This window comes from Passer montanus, unplaced genomic scaffold (genome assembly GCF_014805655.1).
Source record: "Passer montanus isolate IOZ18808 unplaced genomic scaffold, ASM1480565v1 scaffold21, whole genome shotgun sequence".
Classification (NCBI taxonomy): domain Eukaryota; kingdom Metazoa; phylum Chordata; class Aves; order Passeriformes; family Passeridae; genus Passer; species Passer montanus.
Genome location: NW_024366703.1, coordinates 6,224,885 through 6,249,223, shown reverse-complemented (window position 1 = coordinate 6,249,223; position 24,339 = coordinate 6,224,885). Strand labels below are relative to the sequence as shown.

Below are 24,339 nucleotides of genomic sequence, written 5' to 3'. Positions count from 1 at the left end.
CTGGGCACCACAAGAAACCGAAGGCGGCTGCGTTTCCTGCACCGGCGATACCCTCTGGGGAAGCTGCAGCAGAGCCCCTGGCCAGGGGAATCTCTAGTTACCACCATCAGCAGGCCAAAGCTTTCAAAGAGCAAAAATAGAAATTGTACAGATACCATAAATAGGAACCAGCTAAATTGTATTGACTCTACAGAAGGGTTAGAGAGGAGAAATGTGCAGAATCTGGGTGGAGAACACACAGGTCTTTCACACACATCCAGAGTTTGGTGGGGACTACAGGGTCACAAAAGGCCCTGAAGAGGTGCTCATATCTCTGATGATGGCAAAACAATCCTACAGTAATAGTTCTCCCAGTGTTGGATCTCATTCTTTTACAAAATGCTTGTGTTTCTAGTATTCAGGATGTGGAGTGAATCACTGCCCCAGGCTGCATCAGCTGCCTCATCCAGTTGCTCAGCTGTTTTACCCCATAACTACTATTAATTTTGCTTCTGAAAGCTGAGAAAAACTTTTCTGGAAACGCAAGGCTACCCTTTTCCAAGGATCCATCAAGTCTTGCCTCTGTTCTCATCATAGACCAAATGACTTGGCTGTCCACCCTTAAATGCCACCTCCTCCTAACAAGGGTGATCCAAGCCCTGGCTCACACGGCAGCCTCTCATGGCAAGCTGAAGGCACACCTAAAGGATCCAGGCCTCCCTGCCCTCAGGCCCTTCCTGAGGCCCTACTTGGGGGAGAGCTGAACAGATTATTTTTGACTCCCAGCAATGCCTTCCCACCCCCCACTCCAAAAGCTACACTCCCTGCACAAACCTTTTCCATCTGGTGTGGAAAGGCTACAGCACCATTCCAAGGCTGAGCCCCACAGCGCTGCTTTTCCTGTTATCACCTCAGCCCCTTTCCTGCCCTTCCCCCTGGGGACAAGGGCCCAAGGGATCCCATCAGTGACTCACAGCATCCCTGTGCCACAAGAGGGCACAGCAAGCCCTTGGATGTCATTGCCCGAAATAGCAACCAGCCAAACAGAGCTCAGGGGACAGGATAGACCGGGCAAAGTGGGTTAGAGGGGAAAACGTGCTCCGGCCCATTCATACTGCCATACGCTGCCCTGGGCGATGGCCAGCAGCCCAAAAAGGTCCCTGGAGAGTCAGAGGCTTTGGAAAGATCAGACTTGCTGCTTACCCAGTCCCACAGTGGTAATTCCCCCCGCAGCCAGAGCCCATCCTTTTAAGGCTCTGTTTGGTCTCCAGGCAGCTCTTTGCATTGAGCTTTCAGTTCCTGGACCACAGTCTGTAGAAGGCTGGACCATTCTGCTGTCCCATATCAGGTCCACTGCTCTCTTTTTCTGCTACTTTCTTACCTGCATGACTGTTTATTTAATTTTTCCCAGTTTTCAATGCAGGACTTTTCCAACAACCAGTACCTGCCATAAGAAAAACCCCTTCCCAGTCCATACCTACCTCCTCAAGGTGGCAGGCGACCATGTTCCTGTTAGCTCAGCCTTAAATGCCACATCCTAACAAGGGCCACCTGGTCCCAAGTTGGGTTCACCCAGCAGCATCTGTGGCAAGCTGAAAACACACCTGGCAGCCTGACTCCTGAAATGTGACACACTTGGTGTAAGAGCTTTGTAACCTCAACACCTCCAGCCTCTTAGCAGGAGAAAATCTGTATTTACAGGACCACCAACAGCATGGCAAAGCTCAGTGTGCACCCTGTCCCACATGCAACCTTCCAGAGCACCCATGCAGAGCACCCTGCAACCACAGCACCCCAAAAAGATACCAAGCCTCTGCAGAGACCCATCATTTTTCCTGCCCTCCCATCCCAGGCAGCTGACAGATGCAAAGACAGAACAGTAGTGTGCATAGCGATTGTGGTTAGATTTTATTGGTTTTTTGTTTTGTTTTGTTTTTTAAACTCATATAATTGTTATAATACAAAATATACAGACTGGAGATGCCAAGCAGGTTGTGGGTCACCATGCCCTGGGGCAGGGGGTCACACCATGCGACCTACAGCGTGAGGGGGGAGGCAGCAGGTGCTCCACATGGCAGCAAACAATGGGTACCCCAGGGAGCTGGGAGGAGGGAGAAAAGGGCCAAGAGATGGAGGGGCAAGGCCCTTCCACCCTTTGGAGAATGCAAGTGGGAGCTCAGCCCCACAGCAAACCTGGGAGCAGGTCTGTGAGATGAACAGTGTGTTGAATGAACCGAAAAAACACATCATGTCTGCAAGATAAATAATGTGTCAAATGAGCCTAAAAAACACGTGATATCTGCAAGGGCTGGGACAGGGATGGTCCCCCTGGGAAGCAGCCCCATAGCTTTGGCTCAGAGCCCCAGGGGTTAAATTTTAATGTCTGCAGCCCCAGGGTCTCAGCCTGGGTCTGGCCCAGCATGGGTGCTGATCCCAGACATCGAAGCTCAGGCCAGCCCAAACCACCCCTGGCCAAGGATACAGAGGGTGGAGCCACACTCGGGGCTGCCAGGACTGGGTACATTCCCAGTGCCTGTCAGGGGCTTCTGGAGTTGGCATGGGATCATTTGCCCATGGGCATCACTCTCCCAGCTACGACTTGGAGTGGTAAGTGGGCAGGACAGGCCTGTCTGCACACACCCATCTCCAAGGAGCTGGTGGTGACAAAAACACCCAGGGTCCCCATCCCCAAGGTCCCCAAGCAGGCTCTCACATGGCCATGCTGGAAAAAGGAGAAGAGTCCCCTGCCCCAAGGTGACCCTCCAGCCTGCCAGCAGCGTGGCAGTGACTCCTGTCTAACCAAAGCTTAGACTTTCTCCTCCAGGAGCTGCCAGCTCAGCCATGTCACCAGCACAGGGCTATCCTGTGGGGACACCTCTCAGCCTCATTGCTCATTCCCCTGGCCCCAGGGCAGCAGGTGGGCTGGGATGGGCCAGGGCACAGGAGCAGGGCAAAGTCAGCAGCAAACGATGCCAGGAGCATAGCTCTGAGCCCTGTGGGACCAGAACGGCCACCAGAGAGCAGCCCATCTCCCTCTTCCACATGTACCCTGGCTGTCACATCCTAGGGAAGGATGGAAAGGGTGTCTCTCCACTGGAGCCTCAGAGTGGATCCCTGGGGTCCCCCTGTGCCAGCACCCCAAACCTGAGGGACAGGGGCCAAGGCTGCAGCTCTCCCAGCCCTTCATCATCCATCCTGGGGGACAAATGCCACAAGTCACCTTGGAGTCCCTTTAGCCTCCCCTCTGCCCCTCTCAAGAAGAGCCTCGTAGGTCTAACCAGGATCCCTGGGATCAGGGGGCACTCCCCACAGCTCATGCAGCAATGAACCCCCAGGACTCACGTGGCTGCCTTCTCCAGGCCAGCCCCTCTGCCCACCCACTGGCCCAGGACAGGGAGGGTGGCTGGTGGCTCACAGTGGACACACCAGACATCTTCCCACAGCAGGGCCACAGCCAGGGCAGGGGAGGAAGCCAAAGCTCTGCCCATTGCAAGACTTTATTGGTTTCTAGAGAGTGTTGCTGGAGGATTTGGGCTGGAGCTGGGACTGGGGGCTCCTGGGGCTGGGGATGATCAGGGTAGGTGAGCTGTGGCTGCTTGAGGTGGTGTGCATGGGGAAACCTCTACTGCAGCCCAAGGATGCGTCTTTTCCACCGGGATTGAGTGCAGGGAGGTCCATCCAGGTGAAATTCTCATCCCGTGCCAGCCATGCCCATGCTCCAACATCTGGGAGCACCTGCTTGGGATTCCCCGAGGAAAGCAGAGCTGGGCCAGGGGAAAGGGAAGATCTCGGCTCCGACTGCATCTCAGGGAAGGAAGGCCCCTTTCCATGGAGGTGTCTGTGCAGCCGGAGAAGGGGAGTCCCAAAGGAAAAGTCAAGAGAGAGAAGGTTCTGGGCCCAGTGTCAGGAGAGCTCATCTGGAGGCAGGTCTGGGAGCTAAATCACGCTGTCGAAGAGCTGCATGGATCGCATGATGTTCTCATCCTGTCAGGAGCAGGTGGGAAGCAGGCAAGTTGGGCACAGAACAGCAATCTGGGCAGCTCCCCCAAACCTGGCTTTACCCTCATGGCAACTCTGGCACATGGGACAAGAGCCCCAGGGATCACAGGCAGTTTCTAAGCCCTACTGGGATCCATGGCTCTCCTCATCTGTACAAGGATGCTGGCATGGGTACAGCTCCCAAAGCAGAGCTCCAGCCTTGCCCCTGGGAGCCCTGGCTTCACTCCTCTCTACAGGAAGGAAGCAAGAGGGGCAAAGGTCCCCAAGGAAGGGGGTGGTGACCTAGCTCAGAGAAGAGCTGCTGGTGACTTTACCTTCTGGCAGGACTCCAGGAACTCCTCAATTGTCACCACACCATCCTTATTCCGGTCCATTTTCTGCAGACAAGCACAGAACAGGGAGAATAGCAGGGACAGCCCCAGCCCTAGGAAGAACCTGGTACCCCCTTCCCAACTCCCACAGGGGCTGGACTCAGTGCACCCCTGGCCCCAGACATGCCCAAGCACCAACAGGACCAGCACAGCCCTGCTTCATCCCCAGAGTGGGGTGTTTTCTGCTGCACCCACTGCAGCTCTGTGCTGGAGCTCTGCTTCCCCATGTGCTCATGCTTCCTGAGGATGTACTCAGCTCACCTGGAAGAAGTTCTCCACGTGCTCCCGGGGTGCTTCCTCCCGCATGGCCGGGTAGGTGTATTTGCCCATCATGTCGTAGATGGACTTCATGATGTCCAGCATTTCCTGATGGGAAGGGGAGCAGGGTTGCAGTCTCAACATGGGGCTCTGCTTCTGCCTGGTCCCCCACCCACACCTTTTTCTTGATGCTCCTGAAGGACCTGTGGGGTGCTCAAATGTGTTTCTGCTGGCTCTGTGCACAGTGTGGGGCCATGTGTGCATGTGCAATGGAGCCCCAAAGCTGCACACCACTCATCCACCTTCCATCCCAGAGGCACACCAGTGCCAGGAGGCCAGGAGGGACATTTGCAAAGCTGAGCTCAGTTAAATATTGATCCCCTGGGCTCTCCTTCAGAGCTTAGCCGAGTTCTGCCCTTGACCCTGCCAGATGCAGATTTGTGCTAGCCCCAGGGACCAGTCTGGAGCCCCCATCCCACCTCTTTGGTGATGCAGCCATCTTTGTTCAGGTCATAGAGGTTGAAGGCCCAGTTCAGGCGATCATCAATGGTGCCCCGCAGGATGGTGGACAGCCCAGACACAAAGTCCTGAAAGGATGGACAAGGCAGGCAGACAGGAGTTACAGCCACAAAGAGCCTCAGAGACACAGGGTACAGCCCTGCTTGATTCTCCTGCAGAGAGGAACTCGGCCCCAAAGCTGATATGCTCTGCGGCTGGGCTAACAAGGCAAAATGTTGGGTAGCAGAAAGAGTTGGGGGACAAAAGTTGTTTAACTCTGTACATTTCCCACACTACTCCCTTGGGTCACAGCAACCAAGAGGACAATGTGTTCAGCCAAAGCCTGAACAAGACCTAGCCATGGCTGTGTCTGTCAGTCTGGGTCCCTATACAACCCTACCCAGAAGATACAGAAAGCCCCTTTTTTTTGCTTTTCATTAGTCTTCTGTTGCCTTAGGGAATTTAATAAACCCCACTAGGCCTGCCAACTCTTCGTCCATCTTCAACAACAACACTGCTGGTCCCAGTCCATGGTCCCTGGAGGGCTGTGCTCTCCTTGCCCTGCTGCACCCCATCACCCCCTCCTTGGCCACAGCTCACCTCAAAGCTGACGGAGCCATCGTGGTCGGTGTCGAAGGCATTGAAGAGGAAGGTGGCATAGGTGCTGGAGTCTGCAGGGAGAGAGACAGCATGAGGGGTGCTGTGTGACCCTCTGCCCTGCAGAGGCACCCATGTCTATGGGGACAGGGATGGGGATGGGCACTCACCTCCTTGAGGGAAGAACTGTGAATAGATCTGCTTGAAGTTTTCTTCGTTGACAATGCCACTTGGGCACTCCTGCCAGGACAAGGTCACAGCATCACTGCCATGTTGCAAAAAGGGCTGAGCACCTCCTAAAAACCTGTGGGTGCCTTGCCTTGCCCTCCAGCCCTGTGCACCTGGTGGGGTGGCTAGAAAAGCTGCTTAGAGCATCTCCCTGGCTTTTTGGGCTGCACCCCTCACTGGAGGGGCTCTGAATCCCAGGCACCCAGGAAGGAGGCTCTCTGCACCCAAGGAAACAGAGCACAGGATCAGGTCTCCCCACTGAGCTCCCTGGAGGTAAGATCAGGCTGTAGCCTTATATGAACTTCAACCCCAAAAACTTTCACAAACAAAGCAGTACCCCGAGGTGGACATGGCAGCAGAGGTGGGGGCTATCAAAGCTGGTCAAGGAGTACTCACATTCTTGAAGCCTCGGTACAGGACCTGCAGCTCTTTGCGGGTGAACTTGGTCTGTTCCTGGAGCTGCTCCAGCCCCTCGGGGCGGTGGCAGACGGTGGAGAGCTCAAACTCATCCTCAACACTGTCTGCAAGGAACCCAGGGGAAGAGAGGGTGGCTGAGGCCAGCACTGTCCTGCCCTCTCTTGTCATGCCAGGGGGCAGAGAGGCACCTTGCACAGCACACGCTGTCCTCTCACACCTGCCCATGTTGACACATTTTTGGGGTGCTCTGCTCAGCCAGAGCTGGGTCTATGCCAGAAGAGGACACTCGTAGACACCCTGGCTGCAGACCAGGGACTGACAGTGGGCAACAACCCCCCTCCAGTACAGCCCAGGATGGGCACAAAAGAAGTGTGAAAACCCCCCAGTGCTGAAACCCTCCATGCCTGCCCTTCTCCTCCCACCAGCACAGGCACCTGCCCTGTGGAGTTTAGACCCTTGATGTCCTGCAGCACCAGGGCTCACATCCAGTAGGAGAGTTGCCCCTCAGAACCCCCAGCCCCAAACACCACCCCCCCTCAGCCTTTCCAGATTCTTTTCTACCCACTGTGCTCCCACCTTCCTTGACGGCTTCTCTCCACCACCTGCCAAGCTGCACAACCCCTGCCTGCAGCACCAGCATCCCTAGACCCCACTCAGCCAAGGGGAGCACACAGCAGGTACTCCCTCTTCATGGGATGGCTCAGACCCTGCCCCTCATACTCACCTGTTCCCAGGGGGGATTGGCTTGCACCGTGGAGCTGGGAGAGATCCTGACCGGGGGCTTGGACTCACCAAGGAACCAAGCACACCCAGTACAGGGGTTAAGGGACTCCACACTCACTCAGCCTCTCTCGTCACCCCATCACACCTCCACCTCCAAACCGACCCTCAGCTCAGAGAAACAACTCCCCACCCCTTGGACCAGTGCCGGGAGGGCCCTGCTGCCTGAGCCAGCTCCCAAGCGGTCCTTGCCGCTGTGCATCCCGTGGGAGCTGCTCCAGGGAGATGAAGAGGGAGAAAACCAGCCTGTGAGCAGGTAACAACAGAGGTAGGTGCAGAGCCCATGGGATCGGACCCCTCCAGGGCAGGGCTGATCCTGACAGCCAGGGCAGGGGAGAGGTGGAGGCGTCCCCTTCCCGCAGGCAGGGCCAGGGCGGAGAGCAGGCAGCAGCACCGCCGGGACAAACACACACAAAGGCAAGAAGAAGCACTTGCTTTCACTGAGCGAGGGGATGGATTTGGGCCGGCAGCAGGGCAGCAGTTTGAGGAATCGCTGCTTCAGCGCTTTTTTAGTTTGGACTGGCGGGTTGCCTGGAAGAAAGAAGGAGTCACCAAGCAGAAGAATTAACACAGCATCAGCCCCCGGTCCCGACGGGCAGCAGGGCTGGGCACCCGGCGCGGGGTGATCTGAGCAGAGGCAGCACATGCAGCGTGAGGCTGGAGGAGCAGGAAGGCAAAACCCAGCCCAGGCTCTGGTCAACCTTCCTGCTCAATGCCAGGACAAACCCAGCACTGGAGTATCCATCCTTGGGAAGGATGAGGACAACCCTGCTAGGTTACCCACACCCAGTGCCTCTTTACACCCCCATCATACCAGGGTGCACTGGAGACTCCCAGGAGTCCAGAGAGTCAGGAAACGGCAGGGCCAGACTCTGTCCTTTAGCCTTGAGGACAATTACCTGCTGCCTGGGGACCCTCTCGAGGGGCTCTGCAGGGAGGCAAGGTAGAATGAAGCCCAAGAAACAGGCTGTGGTAGAGCCAGAGCACTGCATACTCCCTAAGCTCGGGCTGGGTTTGATCCTGCTGGCACCCAAGGGCTGAAGGCAAAGCATGCACCAGACCCCCCATGCAGCCCAGACTGCAGCATGCACCCCCACCCCAGTGCAGCACTGGGACCCGAGCCCAGGGACCTGCTCTGAGACAGCCAGAAGGGGAACGGGGCTTTGCCTTGGCCAGGCTACAGGGCTGGGTGAGGGACTCCCCACACCAGCCTGGCCCACGGCCACTGCATCCAAGTCACTCTGCATTAATAGTAGGTCCCCTGTCTGTACTGACCCCACTGCCACCCTCAGTTCCCCCATTTGGACCCCAGTGGTTTCACTCAGCCCCATCTCTCCCAGCTGGTGTTGCCCCATGGCTGCAGACCCCCTCCCTCCCTTGCCACAGTGCCTCAAGCCAGCAAACTCAGCACAGGACTGATGCTGCAGGTGGGGAAAGGAGGAGGAGGAGGAGGGGATGAAGGCCATGCTGGGCTCCAGCCTCCGAGGGGAGGCAGACACCAGCATGGGGACAAATGGGACAAAAGGTGCAAAGTCCCTTTGGGGCTCTGGTTTGTTTGTCACTGTGTTTGCTCCAAGAATCCTGTACATCTGCAAGCAGCAGGTCATAATGCCTCTGCATCCTGAGACCTGGTTTTGGGGTTCTTTCTCTAGGGGACTAGCAAATAGCTGCCAGAGAAGTCCTTTCTCAGCCTTTTGGGACTAAGCTGAGTGCAAGATGCCAGGAAAATGGTGTTGCATGGTCTTGGCAGCTCCAAGACAGAGACATAGGTCTGCATCCAGAAGCCACTTCTAGGCAGGTTGGCCCCAAAGTGCTCACAGGCAGGACCTGGCACCCTCTGAGCTCACACCAAGGCAGCTCCATCATTCTAGGGGATGGAGAATAGCTCCAGGAGGTCATGGATCCAGCAGGACATCACAAAAAGCCATTCAAAGAGGGCAAATTCTCCCCAGGGATGTGGCATCCCCAGCAGAGTGACAATGAGCTGCAAACCTATAGGGATGAACAAACACATCCCCTGGCATTTATCAGGGGGTGACAGGAGCAAGGGTGGGGACCAGGATCTTGGCACTGGCAGAACAGCACAACCTGGCTTCTGTCTGCTCCAGGGTTTACAGGCAGGTGAGGAAAGAGGACTTTTTTTTCCTAGAAGCGGGCATCAGTTGTACATAAACCATGATTTTGTCCCAGCTACCCTTCCAGGGCCTTAATTTGCAGAGGGAAAGGGAAATTGCACCTTTCAGCCTTCCAAGGATGCTCTGGGGCCAGGTCCCTCCAGCAGAGCTGAGCTGTGGAAACAGACCTGACAGGCAGAAGTATCCCCTTTGCTGAGAGGGGAGGGACAGGGTGGGCAGAGCAACACCCAATGGCAGGGTGATGCACCCGGGAGGGAGCAGGGCAGGGGGGAAACCACACAGCGAGAGAGATGCAACAGAGAGTAAACTGTGGTTGGACTCACAGGGGCAGCAGGTATAGGCACGTGCAGTAGGTCAGGTCGGGTGCAAGTTACACTTTAGTTTGTTATAAAGAAGGAAAAAGAAAAAAAATAAAGAACATGGGTGTTTTCTCAAGGAGGAAACCAAAGGGGGCCCAGTTCCAGGGTCCCCAGGGCAAGGGGGGAGCACATTCAGCACATGCAGCTTAACAACAGGAGAGGGATGACCAGGACTGGGATTTTGCTGTCCTGGCTTTAGTGAACACAAGGGCTCTGCTGAGTAGGACACACCGCCCTCTTTCTGTCCCCAGCATCCAAACCACAAGCAAGTCTGGGAGCTCCTCCTTGCTGGGATCAGCTCTGCCCAAAGACGAGGAGCAGAGCCCAGCCATATGCTGCCACTCTGGCCACAAGGGACATTGCAGCACGGAGCCCTGTCCCTGCCAGCGACAGCTCCTTCCCCAGATGCCGCCCTGCTGTGCACCCTCCCGCAGGGGCCATCCAGCGGCGGCACAGAGCAGAGGGCTGGCGGTGCTTCATCTGCGGCGGGTTAGGTGCCTTGTCGCTTCCCATGCATCGCTCTGCAGCTCGGCGACTTCAAAATACACAAACACATACAAGCTGAGACTCTATCCTTGAGTAGCAGCAGAAGGGAAAGGGATTTCCCATCTCCACCTCTACACACAGTTAAGCTGAATCCCAAAGGCTGGCTCTGAAGGGACCTACAGTGGGTAGTTCCCTGCCCCCAGCAATGATTGCCATCAGGATGGCCATGGACCACTTTGTATCGAGCCACCAGCAGCTGATGTGTACTTGGAGGCTGGATCCAGCCAATGCCACCATACTGAGGGTTACCCACTGCTGGGCTGACACCCCCTTCCCACGCAGGACCCAAGCCTGGGCTGCTCCATGGTCTCCTCAGAGGAAAATCAGGAGACAGAGTCAGTCAGGTGCATAACAATGTCCCTGTCCTCCCACAGAGCCACAGCCACCAGTGCCCTTCCAGTGACAGCTGGATGGGGAGACCAATCCACCCCTTCCATGGCGCCCTCCTGCAAGAATACACCCTCAATAACAAACCAACAGGCAGTGCCAAAACTCCCCCATCTCCCTCAGTAACCTGTCAATAAATGCATGATCACGATGGGTGGAAAACGTGCATCCCACAACAAGACCTCCCCAGTGTCCCCAGCTCCAGGACACAGCACATTGCAGGAGGGGAGCAGAGCACCAGCAGCCCACCAGTCATGCAGCATCACAGCCCCTGCTTGGCCCCGCGGGGCAGCACTGGGTCAGCTGTGTCAGGAGGAGCTGGAATGCCAAGGCTGATCTGAACCCAGCTGCCCCTAAAACCTGTGGCTGACAATCATCCCTGTGCAGGGCTCAGCCACTCAGGGAAGTGCCCAGCTCAGGCAGTGCCACCAACCACAGCTCTCTGGGGTCTGCAGTGATGCTCAGCAGGAGGAAGAGTGAGTCTCCCCAGCCACCCTGGGGAGGTCAGGATGTGTCCCACCAACAGCAGCTCTGCAAATGACCCTCATCAGTCAGCAATGCAGAGCCAAGCAGAGCAAAGGTGCCAGACAGTCATCCATCAGAGGAATGAAATCACAGCTGGCATCTCCCAGGGCCAAAGAGTCCCTGTCCTGAGGGTGGGACAGAGTTGGGAGCAGCAAAGCTGCCAAACAAGCTGCAGTTTGTGGACAGCAAAGGCTCAGGACCAGGGTATTCCCTGGTGCCTGAGGGAGAAACAGCTGCACAACCCTTGTGCTGAGCAGTCCCCAGGGGGGTACTGGCCATGGGCCAGAGCAGTCCACAGAGTCAAGTGGGGCTCGCAGCACTGCTGTCCCCATTCCCACCCCCAGCCTGTGACAGTGCTCCCAGAGAGCCTGGCTGTGCCCAAAGGAGATGCTGCAGAATAATAATTTCTTCAGACCACACCATGTACAAAATATTGTGAGCATTGAATGGGAGAGGATACACATCCCAAGAGAGAGTGGAGTTCAGGGGCTCCCCAAATGGAGCAGACAAAGCTGCAGGACTGGGACAGCCATATGCATCACCCTGCTGAAAACCCACACACAGGGACACATCCTGCCCCCCTCAGCACCTCCTCTGGCAGCAGGAACCAGCACATCCAAGGTGCCAGAGGAGCTACCCAAAAAAAAATGCCCCAGCAGAGCAGCAGCTCCTCTTGGCTACAAGCAGTGTGTTCCACAAGAGACCTAGGGCTCTGCATGTCCAGTACCCAGATGCCATCCATGCCCTCCACAGTGGGGCACAGGGACAAAAAGAGGATGTGCTTCAGCCACACCCCAGCCAATCTCAGGCAGCTCAGGAACATCTCCATCAAAAGGAGGTTGAAAGCACCTCCTGGGCACAGCACCCTCCTCTTCTCCCCTCTTTCTGCTCTACTACTAGTTGCTCCTCTGATCGCTCCTGGCCACACACCTCCCATTCTGAAACCTGGCTACCCAAGGGGATGTGATCTGCAGTCCCTTCACTTCACAGCATCCCCAGTGCCAGCAAGGATGCAGAGGGAATGGAAGCAAACCAACTCCAAAACACATTCAAGCAAAGTCTACTGGCAGCCCTTGTCTGAGCTGGGACTGTCTGTGGCACCGTCAAGCCAAAGGAAACAAAGCATCAGCACCACGCTGCTCCCTACACTCCCACCCTCACCAGGCACAGCCAACAGGTCGTGCATCCATTGCTCTGACATATTTTGGGTCCTCTTCTTTGGCCACATCCAGTCCTCAGTACCCACTTGGCAAGCCAAGAAGTCAACATCCAGAGCATCCTCTTCCTTCCCCAACCCCAGCACAGCCCTACAGGAGGGCAAAGGGGCTCTCACCTTTTTCCCATGTTTTCCCCATAGCCACCAATTCCTGTAGCAGTGAGAAAGCCTTGCCCTGCATGGTGCTGCACCCCACATTCATGGCTCTTTTCTCCCAGTTCACAGTTATCTCTTCAGCCCGTTACCTTCAGTGCTTTCCCCCATCATCTGACAAAGCCCAGCCTCTGCCTCCCATTGCCCTGAGACTCCAACAGCCCAGACAGTCTCCATCCCCCAGCACCCCACTGCATCCCAGTGCCTCAAGACCCATACATCCCCCACCCTAAAGCTCCCAGACACCTTAAATTTCTAGCATCCTGCAACAAACACCACACATTCCAATGTCCACAAATATTTCCATTCGATAGCTTAACACTCTGAATCACACCCAGACACCCTCACTTCCCCAGTTCCCTACACGCTAATGCTGCCAGACACTGCAATGCCCCCCCTGCCCCCCCCCCAACCCCCCAAAAACCCCCCAAACCACACTAATCCTTCAGAAACCCCCCTAAGCACCCTGCAGCCCTTGGGATAGGAGGAGCACCTCCACCACCACATCCCCATCTCCTTGCAACCCCATCCCCATCCCTGTCCCCATCCCACCTCCCCTGGTCAGGTCGATGATGCCCAGAGCATGGAGTATCTTGAGGCTGGAGCAGAGCAGCAGGATGATGCCCACCGTTTGCAGCCCCTGCAGGTCCCAGGGTGCCTCAGCAGCCGCCATCCCCCAGACACACAGCCCCAGCCAGCAGCTGCTCTGGCAGCAACAGACCCAGCAACGCAGGAGAGGGGAGGGCAGGGGAGGAGAGACCTGCCTTGGCCCTCCCTCTTCCAGCCCTGGCACCCTCTGGGGTCCCCTGGGGCACCCAGGCTGCAGAGGAGAGCCCATGAAACTGCCCAAGGGACTTAGGGGTCAGCTCTTCTGCTGGGCATCCCTGCACTACACAGGAACCTGCAAAGGGGTGCACATTGGGCACCAGTGGGTGCATGGAGGTGGAGGAGGCTCAGCCATGCTGACTTCCACCCCAACAGCAGCTCGTGGTGGCCCTGGAGATGAGCAGTCTGCTGGGACCCTCGAGTTCATCACACGCTACTGGGACACTGCTGTCACCAATCCAGAGAGCAGCTCCGCCTAGGAAATCCCCTCAGCCCCATCACAAACCACCAAACCTTCCCCCCAGCAGTGTCCCCACCTTGCATGGCACAAGTTCCCTGCCTTGGAGCTCAGCCTTGTCCACTGATCACCTCCAGAGACATCTGCAACCCTCATCTCCTCCCTCTCCTTCTGTATCTCTGCACCAGCAAGTCAGTCACAGCCACGGCTGGGGCTGCCAGCCCTGGGTACCTTGCCTGCTGCTGGAGAGAAATGCGCTCCACGGGGTGCAAACGTGCCCCACAGGGTGCTGCCTGGAGGGGACAGCCAGGGTGGTGCTCCCCACAGCCCACCCAGCATCGGGCTTTGAGGGCAGCAGGAGAGACTCCAGCCTGGCAGCAGTGGTGTTGCAAAGTGGCTTTCAGCTGTCCATGCATCTCCCCTCTAACAGCTGCTTCTGGTGTGGCCACCTCCTGCCCCAGCAGTACAACAAGCCCCAGCACCCATGGGGGAATGAGACATTCCCCTGTATCCCAGGAGGGGAGGGGATGCTGTAGCCAAGCTTGGATGGCACATCTGACATCCTGATAACAGCACTCCAGGGACCATGGACTCCATACTCCCTAGAGCCCAGTCCAGGGCACCTCTATTCCCACCTGTGCCCAGTCCTGGGGTCTAATCCTGCTCCTCACAGGGGAGAGGTGAAGGACATCCCAATGAGCTCCCACAGCACTCTGCAGCCCAACACAACCTTGTGCTAGAGAGTCACAGCCTCTCCCACTGGACTTGAAGGTTTCACCCTCCACCAACAGAGCAGCACTGTAAAGAAGGGCAGTCCTAATAGGCTCCTTTGCTCTCTACATTTCTTGCTATTTCTCCAGCCTGTGGTTTTCTCACCTCCCTGTGGCCAAGTGATCTCCTGCCCCTCCGTCTGCTGTCTCAGAGCCCATCCTGGGACAGAGTGGGGGCCCTTTCCCATGCTCAGCTGGATCTCTTTGCTCCCCTATCCAGACACATTGGCAACAGTAAGAGCAAATCAGGCCAGAGGGAATTGGGAAGGAAGCAATGTGAAAAGTGATTAACACAAGGCCGGAGGGAGAAGAGATTCAACAAGCTAATTAGGTCTGGCTGAGCAGGACATGTCACCAGGCAGCAGCAGAGGCACAGGGTGCACCACAGGTACTGTGGACCTTGGGGAGCTCAGGGCTGCTGGGAGAGCCAACCCTGCCCAGCCCTAGAGCCAGCTGACAAACCTGCAAGCCCATGGAAAGGCAAGGGTTAAATCCAGTGCAGATGGGGGAATGTCTGGTGCAGCCCAGCCCAGGGAACCCCGAACTTCAACCTGGAGTGCCTGCAGCTATCCCAGGCTAGATTTCGATGCTCCGAGATCTACTGCCCTGCAGCAAGCTCACCTTGGCCTCTGGGGTCTGTCAAACCCAGCAGGCTGGATGACACCCTGAGCCCAGGGACCAAAGCATCACACCCCAACGGGCCAGCCTCCCCTGCAGCCAAGACACAGCACTCCTGCCAAAGAGGTTCCTGGAAAGCAGGAGGAATCAGGGCTTGGCACAGGACTTTGCTGTCACCAGCACCTTGGGGATGCTCGCTTTCTCCCCTCTCCAGAGGGACCCTCATCCTGAGCCAGCCATGAGGAGGGGAACATACTGCTCACTGCCACCACCCTCCTGCCTGGCACCTCTCAGGGTGCCAGTGGCACCCAGGCATGCTGCTGCTCCCTCCTGTTTCTCCCCAGATTCCAGAAGGGTTTGGCACTCTCACAGCCCTGCCTCTCTCTCCATATCCTGAGCTCTACAGCAGCAGCAGCCCCCAGGGAAGGCAGAGGCCAGCACACACTATGTTGGGGTCTCTCCAAGACACCCCCAATCCTGCCTGCCCCCCAGCACGTACTCTGAGCAGCCAAGGCAGGAACAGCCCTGGGCGGGCACCAATTATCCTGCCGACAGCAATCTGCCACTTCATTTAATATTAATCTGTGGCTGGGCGACGCGGGTGGCTCTCCCGCCTTTTCCCTCCTCCCAGCCGGGACCGATTGCTCTGCGCTGAATTATTGATGCTGCACTTCAAGAGGCAAAATTGATAGCGTTTCTCTCCACCTGCCCCATCCTGAGCGCTTGGCCAAAGCGAGATGTCAGCAGAGGTCTGAGAGCCTCCGGCGTGGGTCTGCCAGGAGATGTTACGGGCTGGGGACAGCCATGATGGCACAGGCAGAGGTGGGATGACACAACCCATCATTGATTATCCAGCCAGTAAACAACGTCAGCTCCAGCATTGATCACCTTGAAGATCCTGGAGCACAGTGCAGTCACAGGGATGCTCCATTGCTGCTGCCAGGCAGTGGCTGTGCCCATGCCACCAAGGCTGCGGCAAGGTCTCAGAGGGTACAGTGCCAAGCAGACAGGACAAGGGGTTGCAAACAGTCAGCACTTCTGTCCAAGCCCTTTTTCAGGGAAGTGCCAGCTCCAAATGAAGGATGGGGTCCTTAGGGCCTCATCCAGCTGTGTTTGGGAACCCAGCAAGCCTGGAATTCCCCCAGGATCTCATTGCAAGATGCTCCCATTGAACCCTTCCCCCAGACTTAGAGGGGTCGGCTTGGTCCCCTCTGGAGCTGCTCCATTCCCAGCACATCACTGTGGTGGCACAGCACAACCTGGACAGAGAATCAGCTGCAGGCAGGGGACCAGCAGGGACGGGGCAGGGAGAGCAGGGGCCAGCAGCCAGAGCAGGGGAAGCACCGCCGGCACCATCGATGGCTCCGGAGCAGGTGGCAGAGCCCTGTGTCCATTAGCAGACCTGAGCCATTAGTGTTTGGTTTCAGGCTCTTTGCGGTCTCTGGGCTGTCACTGTTGACCGAGCCATGGCTTGTAAACAACCCCTGGAGGGGACACAGTATTTACCAGCCCCAGACACTGCCTGGGACCTTCCCTGGAGAGCAAAATCCTACCTGCAGCCTCTCAAGTCAAAAGGGGCAGCAACCTATGCAACAGCACCTCACCTCCATCCCAAACCACTGCCGCTCACACACAGGACTCCTTGTACAGTGCCCAGGGCTCAACTTAACCTCAGCCAATTTCCTCCCCCTTAAGCAACTTGTTTTCCTCTCCTTTGGGTACCTTCAGGCAATGGGAGCAATTGCTGGCAATCCAGGGCACCTGGATCTCATTCCCATACTTACAGCTGGGGTGCATCTCCAGCCAGAGGGAACTGCAGCTTCTCAGCATGGGAATGTGGGTGGAGGGGGACAGGCATGCCCCTGTTCCTTCTGGAGGGGTGACAGATGACCGGGACAAGGCTGGACACAGGACACCCCATCTCCAGCATCCTGCTCTGGCCCATGCTAGAGAAAAGTCAGGACAGATGCACACGGAGTGTGCCCTGGGAAACAGGGCAGCCACACAAGGCCAGGAGTGGCCCCTGCCTTGTCCTGAGCCCCTCTGCAGGGTTGCTGCAGGTGCTGGGGGCTCTGTCTCTGCTCTTTCCACCGCACCTGGGAGCTGCAGAACAGCTGCAATCAGTGGCACTGATTTTGGTCCAAAGCTTTGAGCAGCTGCACCAGGAAGCAAAAGCACTGGGAAGGGGGAAAGCAGGGTCTGAGAGAGGCACCCCAAATCACCAGCAGAAGTGGGGAGGGAGAACCTACCCTGGGCACAGTCAGCATGCCCTCCCTCGGCACTCACAAGGCAGGATGTCTGACAGGTCAGCTCCCGCCTCAGTTTCCCTCCTGCTATGATCCACCTAGGACTGCTGCTGCTGGAACACAGGGACTTGGCAAGCAGTTAAATAGTGATGAAAACTTCCACCCATCTTTCCTGTCCTGCGATCAGGTTCACAGGATCAGAGGGAGAGATCCCCCATATCTCCCCTCCCTCCCCCAAGGCACAGCCAACCTGTAGGTGCAGCCTCGGGGTGCTGCCTGCTCCACTGCTTGTGGAGGTGAGCATTCACCACTACACCCACTCCATGCGGGAGCCAGTGCTGGAGAAGCACAGCAGAGTATCTCAGGGCACCCGTGGCCCAGGGAAACTGTCTGTCTCCTCCTCACCCTGTGCATGCCCCAGTGCCAGGGGCCAGGCAGGCTGCAGCATCCTTCAGAGAGGTGTGTGCAGGCACGGGCTGGGCTGGGGGGAGCCTTCACACAACCATCACCCCGGGGGTCCAGGAAACACCCAGCCAAACAGTCCCGACCTCGCTCCCACCATGAGCAAAGCAGAATCCCCCGAGCGGATCCAGACTCTGCCAAGTGTGTCCTGTGCACAGCACTCAGCACCTCGCACAGCCCATCCGTAGCTGGATGGCTCCCTCTGTGTCCCCCACCCTGCCCAAGGGCCACGGGGAGCCCTGGAGAGAGCCAGGAGCAGGGGGCACCCATCCTGCCTGAGCCTGGCTGCTCTGCAGACTGGTGCTGGGTCCAGCCCCTCATGTGCAGGGTGAGGTGACCATGGACTCTGGTAACACCTTGCTCCTGTGGAGGTGCTGGAAAACACCCTGGTGCCCAAATACATGGTCAGACACAATCCCAGCCCCCAGCATCCCAGCACACATCAAAATCACCACCATACAGCAGACACCTTGCCAGCCCGGTCCCCTCCCTACATCCCCAGCCGCTGGGACAGGCAGGATACTCTGCTCCTTGCATCCTACACCCCTACAAGCAGCCAACGGACACCAGGACTCTCTCATGGATGCAGCAGCCTTGCAGCATCCTTGGGGGCAGCTCTGGACACCCACCACCTGCCCCTCATGTCCCCGGAGGTGACAGCACCGCCCACACCCGTTACCTTCCAAGGACACGGGCTCGAAGAGGCCAAATTGCTCCAGCACCTTGACGAAGAGGACCAAGACCACCAGCACTGCAATCATCTCAAGGCCTTCCAGGTTCATGGCGGGGGTGTCTCATGGCCCCTCACCCCCAGCCCTCCCTACCACAGTCCTTGAGCCCCTCACCCCAGCACCTCAGCCGCCAGACCACGCATCCCCAGGACCAGGGCCTTGTCCCTGCTGGGGGCTCGGCTGTCACCCCCTACTCAGGGGCACCTGCCATCAGCCCTGGGCGAGCAGGGGGTCAGCGCAGGGCTGTGGCAGGAGGCTGAGGGAGCCACGGCTGAGAGCCCAGGCAGGGCAGGGCCGTGCCTGTGAGTGAGAGTGGAGAGAGGCCAAGTGGAGGGAGGCGTGGGGGGTGGCGGGGATGGGGGGGTCGGAGGGGGAAAGAAGGCATGCCCTCCCATTCCAATGACACCACCTCCATCGATTTGCTTAATGCAGTTGCTAAGGAAACGGGCCACAGATATTAAAAGGCACTCGGTTCCCAGGGGGGGACACGGGGAGGAGCAGGACTCTGGGCACTGGCAAAACATCCAGGATGGGAATGACTCAGATTTGTCCTCTGTGCCCCAGACAAGTGTCTGCCCCATGAGGACGAACCTGGCTAAACACCTCAACATCTCCCTCCTGGAGAGTGTCTGGGGCAACAACTCCATCTGCCCCGCTTCTGAGCAGGCAGATGGGTCCACCTGTTCTGCTGGGAACACCAAGGGAAGGTGGGGAGCAGGTCTGGGAGAACAGGCTGGGAGCAGAGGCTGTGATGCAGGATTCCCAAGACACTGCCAGACCCCCAGATGAGGAGAGGAGGAGAAGCAGGAGCTAGGGACCCAGCCAAGGTCACGCAGGAGCTGGAAACAGAGGGTGAACGTGTGCATCTGTGTGCCTCGAGCACACATCCACACAGCCAACAGGGCTAAATTTAGCTCCCCTGCTCTTTCCTAACAGCATTCCAGCCCCTACCTGGCTGTTTGATCACAAGCCACAGGGATCACTGGGGATCCAGGTACCTGTAGTCACTGCTATCACCAGGGCTCAGCACTCCTTGGGGTTTTCCCCGTGGCTTCCCCCAGGGACGCCACTGGCACTGCCCATCTCCAGGCAGACAATTCCCATATGGCACGTGATGCAAGAGCAGTCCTAACTCCAGCACCAGTGTGGTAAGCAGGGAGCAGGGCTGCCCCCGTGCCACTGCTGCCTCCCAGTGCTCCCAGTTCACCCCAGGAGCAAGGCCAGCTGCCACAGGTGGGGTCACCATACCCAGGCTATAGAGCAGACCCTCGGCAAGAGCTCCCTCAGGGCTGCCTCACACCAACCTCCGAGGAGCGCAAGAGCTCCCTCAGGGCTGCCTCACACCAACCTCCGAGGAGCCCCCTCTCCAGCCCAGCTGGCTGCAGGTTTGTCCCCTGGCAGGGGATGGGGAGGGCTGGTGTCCCAGTCCAGGTCATGGCACAGCCTGGCTGTCTAGTGGCTCCATGCCACTGGGCTTGGCATCTCCTGCCCACCTGGGGCACGCTCCCAAGGTTGTTTTAACACCACCAGGAGATGCCAGAGATGCATCAGAGGAGTCTTGGGGAAAGAGCTGAAAGCCTTCCCCGGGGAAACATTCCCCAGGCTGGAAGTTTTCAGACCTCGCATTTCCTTTTCTTGGAAAGAGCCGAGTTTCCAGGCACTGAGCCTGGATTTCATGTGTCTGCCTCCCAGTTTTGCCCTCAGTCAATCCCTCCAGGCTGGGGTGGCACAGACCTGTTGCACCTTGCAGGAAGTCTCCCACTGATGTCAATTCTGTTTTCAAAGCCACTTTTCTTGCTGAGCCCCAGTCACAACCATACCTCTCCTCAAGCCTCCAGCTGCTCCCAGCACCAGTGCCTGTCCTACAGGCCATGAATTTATTTTTGCAATCTAGTTTTGGCCAGACCTAGAGGGAGAGGAGCCCTTCCAGCGTGATCCAGAGGGTTTAGAGCAGCTTCTCTGCAAAGGGAACCTGCTGAACCCGTGTGAATGGACTGTCATCAGCCCCTCGATGCTGGGGCTGAAGGGCACAGTGGCAAGTCAGTCACCAAGTGACAGCTTCCCCACCTGCCTTTGTGCCTCCCCTGTGCCAGCCATCCTCCCCAGCAGAGCAGTGATAATTGTCCCACTGCCTGCCATGTCAGGATTACACATTTCCATGCTGGAGCCATTAAAAAAACACTCCATTGTTTGCTGCCAGCATGACAGAGAATCCTACCAGGACCAGCTCAGGCATCCAGCACTGAGCACTGCCCAGACTGCCCAGGGTTTCTTGCATATTCCCTCCAACTGAGGGCAGCTCCAGAGGGGCTAGGTGTGACAGAGGACCACCCCTTCACCTCACCAAGGTCCCCAGGGATGTTACTTCATCTGGAGCTGACCCCAGGAGGCAGGAGACATGTGGGACCACATGTGGGATGTCATCAATGGAGCCAGACCCACAGCTGCCTGCAAGGGATGCTCAAGAGCACGCGTACCCCACCAGAAGTGTGGGACAGGGCTTTGTCCCCCATCCCACTGAGGGACATCACTCCCAGGGCTGCTCCCTGCAGCCAGTCAGCATTTGGCCATGCTGTGGGAAGTGCCTCAAGGCTCTGGCTGAGCTGTGCAGAGAGAGGTCTCACAGACGGATGGAGTGATGCACACCCCGGGCAGGAGAGGCTCTGCACGTCTCCAGACACATGATGCCACTTTCACCCCTCCTGCCCTGCTCCTTGCCTTGGGGTCTCACCCTGCAAACCCCTGGCACTCACATCCCACTGCAGCGGGGCTTGAAGAGACCCTTCACTGGGGAAAGAGGGACCCCCACCACATCCCAGAGCTCCCCAGCACACCAGCTGAGCACCAAAGGTGTGGGTCATGCCCAAAGGGACCCAGAGCCCCAAAACACAGACTGAGGCCCGAGCATGAGCTCTGGGCACCCTACAAGAGTGGGAGGCTGCAGAGAGCCCATCTACATCCCCATCTCACAGCGAGGGACAGCAGCACCTGGACACTGGCAGCATGGTGGACCCTGGAGCAGCACTGGACAGAGCCCTGAGCCACAGCTCAGCCCCAGGCTGCCACCGGCTGCTCTCGCACACAGCGGAGCAGGACCACGGCCAGGAGGAGCTAATGAAGTGACTGAGGAGATGGAGGTCTCCCAGAGAGGGAGTCCCCAGTGCACCTCTCCCACAGCAAGCATCTGGCTCGCCTCACCGCCTGGTTCGTGGAAGCGGCCGGGCCGGGCCACCCTGTCCCCCCTTGTCCCCAGCCCCGTACCTTCAATGCCGCTGATGATTTTGAAGCAGCGGGTGGTGAACCAATAGGAGATGAGGAGGAGGATGGCAATCAGGGAGGCATAGAGCAGGCTGTCGTTGTGCAGGGATGTCCTGTCCATGGCTCCATCCCCCGTGCCCGCTGTGCCACACGCAGCCCCGCTGTGCTATCTGGGGCAGCCCTGTCCCGGCAGTCCCCTGCCAGAGGAGCGGCCACCGCGGGCAGGGAGGCGGGGGGCCGCACGGGCAGGCAGGCAGGTAATTGGGAGCGTTGTGTGAGAGCCAGGCTCCCAAACCAATTACCTTAATTGTGCTCAGACAGCACATGGCAAACAGTTAAAAATAACCCTCCTGGCCCGGGGGGAGAGTGGCACCATCAGCCAGGAGAAGGAGGCAGGGGGCAGAGAACAGACCGGGCTCATTACACATGTGGCTGTGTCTCAGTGCCATGGGGCCAGCAAGGCACCACCACAGCCCAAGGGCTGCCCTGAGTTCCCTGATGATCTTGGGATCCTCAGGGCTCAGCTCCTTGCTGCCATACCACAGGTGAAGCTGGGAGTCCTGGAAAAGAGGCTCCCTAGGGAACAGTGCTGCCAGGATCTCTGCTGATGCCTGTGTCCGTCCTTGCTCCAGACACGAGGCCTTGAAGGAAAGTGTCTCTGCAGTTCTGCCATCCTGGAGAGTTGGGTCTGGCATCCTGTTCCCTGTGTCCCACAACAGCACTTCCCCAGGGATGTCTGTGATCAGCATCTGGTTCTCTCAACCTGGAGTCAGAGCCAACCAGCCTGGCTCCCGCTCCGTCATGCCAGGTGCATTTAGTGCCTCTCTGTGTTTGGGCACACTCACTCACAGACCCCAAACCACACTGGATTAGCTGCACCCATGCCTGAGACACTTCTGGCCCCTGCACAGCACTTGGCCCCACCTGCTGTCCCATGGGACACAGGGCTGGGGAAGACACCGGACCCGAGTGTTTCATCCCAATCCCTCTTTGCACACGAGATGTCCCATCCCTACCCTGCAGCCACAGCCAGGGGCTGTGGCCACCCAAGTGTGTGAGAGTACAGCATTGCCCCAGCTGTGCCCCTTTCAGGGAGCAGAATGCAAGCATGCAGATCCATCCCTCCCTTCTCTCTCCCCTGAGATCACCGGCTCTGAGGATCCACAGGTGACACAGGACAGGATGGCAAAGTGGCCCTGGCACATGCCCATGGCTCAGCACTGGGGAGAGCAGCAGGCCCTGTAACGCTGCCCCAGGAGCAGGCAGCCCAGGCTGGCACCGAGCCCATGCTGCCTGTCCCTCTTTGGGCAGTGACACTGACAGCCATAACGCATCTCCCACCCAGCCAGCCCTGCCCTGGCTCCCCAGTGTTGCTGGCAGCACAGCCCTGCCACGCTGCTAAATTTAAACACCCCGCCAGCCACCTGCTGGGTGGTGTATAAATAACCCCTGGAGTGTGGTTTCTTGCCCAAAAAGCAGCTCCATGCACACAGCATGCCACAAGCACACCCAGAGCCATCAGGTAGCCAGGTGGCTGGGCCCTGTCTCCATCCTCCCAGCACCAGCAGCAGCTGGGAACAGGGAACTGTCCCCACTGCAGGATGGAGCAGATGGGGACGGAGTAGGGCAACCATCCATTGTCAAAGGACCTGCCTCTTCAGGAGGGCACCATGCACCTTGACTGTGGCCAGGATCTGCCCTCCTTGAGAGCCACCCCTGTGGCTACCCCTAAAGTGCTCTTCCCTCGGTGCAGCAGGGTGTTAGCTCACTACTTCCACAGAACGTGCCACAGGACCTGCTGGGCCACAATGAGGTGATGGTCCCTGGGCACAGCTGGAAGCTGCTGCCCAGGTCTCTCAGGTGCTCCTGACCTGCCGGGGGCCAGCCTGATGGATAGGAATTTCTCCTTTTTTTTTGGTTCTCGGGGCCATCATCCATTAGGGAGAGTTAAATTTAGGTTAAAGCTGATCCCTTATTACCTTGCTGCTAATCAGAGCGCGAGCAGATTATTAATAAGCACATTAAAATATTGGTGAAATGCTATTTTTGGGAGGTGAAGTCACAGTTTTAATCTGGTTAATTGATTGAGTCATTTCTCTTTGCCCTCTCTGGCAACCCGTCCTTGGCCAGCTCCCCAGGGCACCCAGCCAGGGGGCCCCTCACCCCAGGCCCACCTGGTCAAGCACCCAGTGCCTTCTGCAGTGAGCTCCAGGAGACCTCCCTCACTTAGGCAGGAAGGACAGGGGGCCACTGCCCCCCGAAAGGGAATGATGTGGTAGGATAACAGCCAGAGAGGGGTCAGCATCTTGGTGACCCAAGGAGCAGCAGCTGGGGAGGAGGGGAGCTGAGAGGGGAGAAGACTCTGCAATCCCCACACCCAACTCAGAGCTGTCCAGCTTTGGGGTTCACCCCACTTTGGCTTGTCTCAGAGCTTGGGAGGACACCAAGAAGATGGTGAGGGCAGTCAGTGCCCCACGCCCAGCCATGCCCTCTGTGCCATCCCAATCCCATGCACACCCAGCAGGGCTGCAGGGAAAGCCCTTGGTCCTGCACAGCACCACACATGGTCACTCCAGAAACCCAGTCCCAGGGGACACCTGCTACCGTCCCAATGCCACAGCACCCAGCTGTAAAGCCCAGGACACTGGGAGAAGGACCTGCAGGGTTTGGGAGCATCCCGAGGTCCCATTCCCTCTTTGCTCCATCACCTGCAGCTCTGCCCCTCATGCCTGGGCTGGACTCA

The 24,339-nt window shown here is 57.7% G+C and overlaps 1 protein-coding gene across 5 annotated transcripts in view; it reads right to left on the bottom strand.

Annotated features, from left to right (window-relative positions):
• Positions 1-1,862: 1,862 nt before the first annotated feature.
• The window catches only part of KCNIP2 (potassium voltage-gated channel interacting protein 2), a 43,712-nt gene continuing 21,235 nt past the window's right edge, over positions 1,863-24,339 (bottom strand). For 2 of the 5 annotated variants that reach the window (XM_039709202.1, XM_039709198.1), the window contains exons 2-8: positions 6,327-6,451; positions 5,873-5,942; positions 5,706-5,776; positions 5,087-5,194; positions 4,611-4,715; positions 4,293-4,355; positions 1,863-3,963 (exon numbers count right to left, since the gene is read on the bottom strand). In XM_039709202.1, coding sequence (XP_039565136.1) covers positions 3,916-3,963; positions 4,293-4,355; positions 4,611-4,715; positions 5,087-5,194; positions 5,706-5,776; positions 5,873-5,942; positions 6,327-6,451 — 590 coding nt within the window. In that variant the 3' untranslated portion in view covers positions 1,863-3,915. Of the gene's footprint in view, positions 3,964-4,292; positions 4,356-4,610; positions 4,716-5,086; positions 5,195-5,705; positions 5,777-5,872; positions 5,943-6,326; positions 6,452-7,559; positions 7,659-9,585; positions 9,638-18,286; positions 18,882-24,339 lie in introns of those variants that run through there. The other 3 variants (XM_039709201.1, XM_039709203.1, XM_039709200.1) reach the window with 3 other exon arrangements.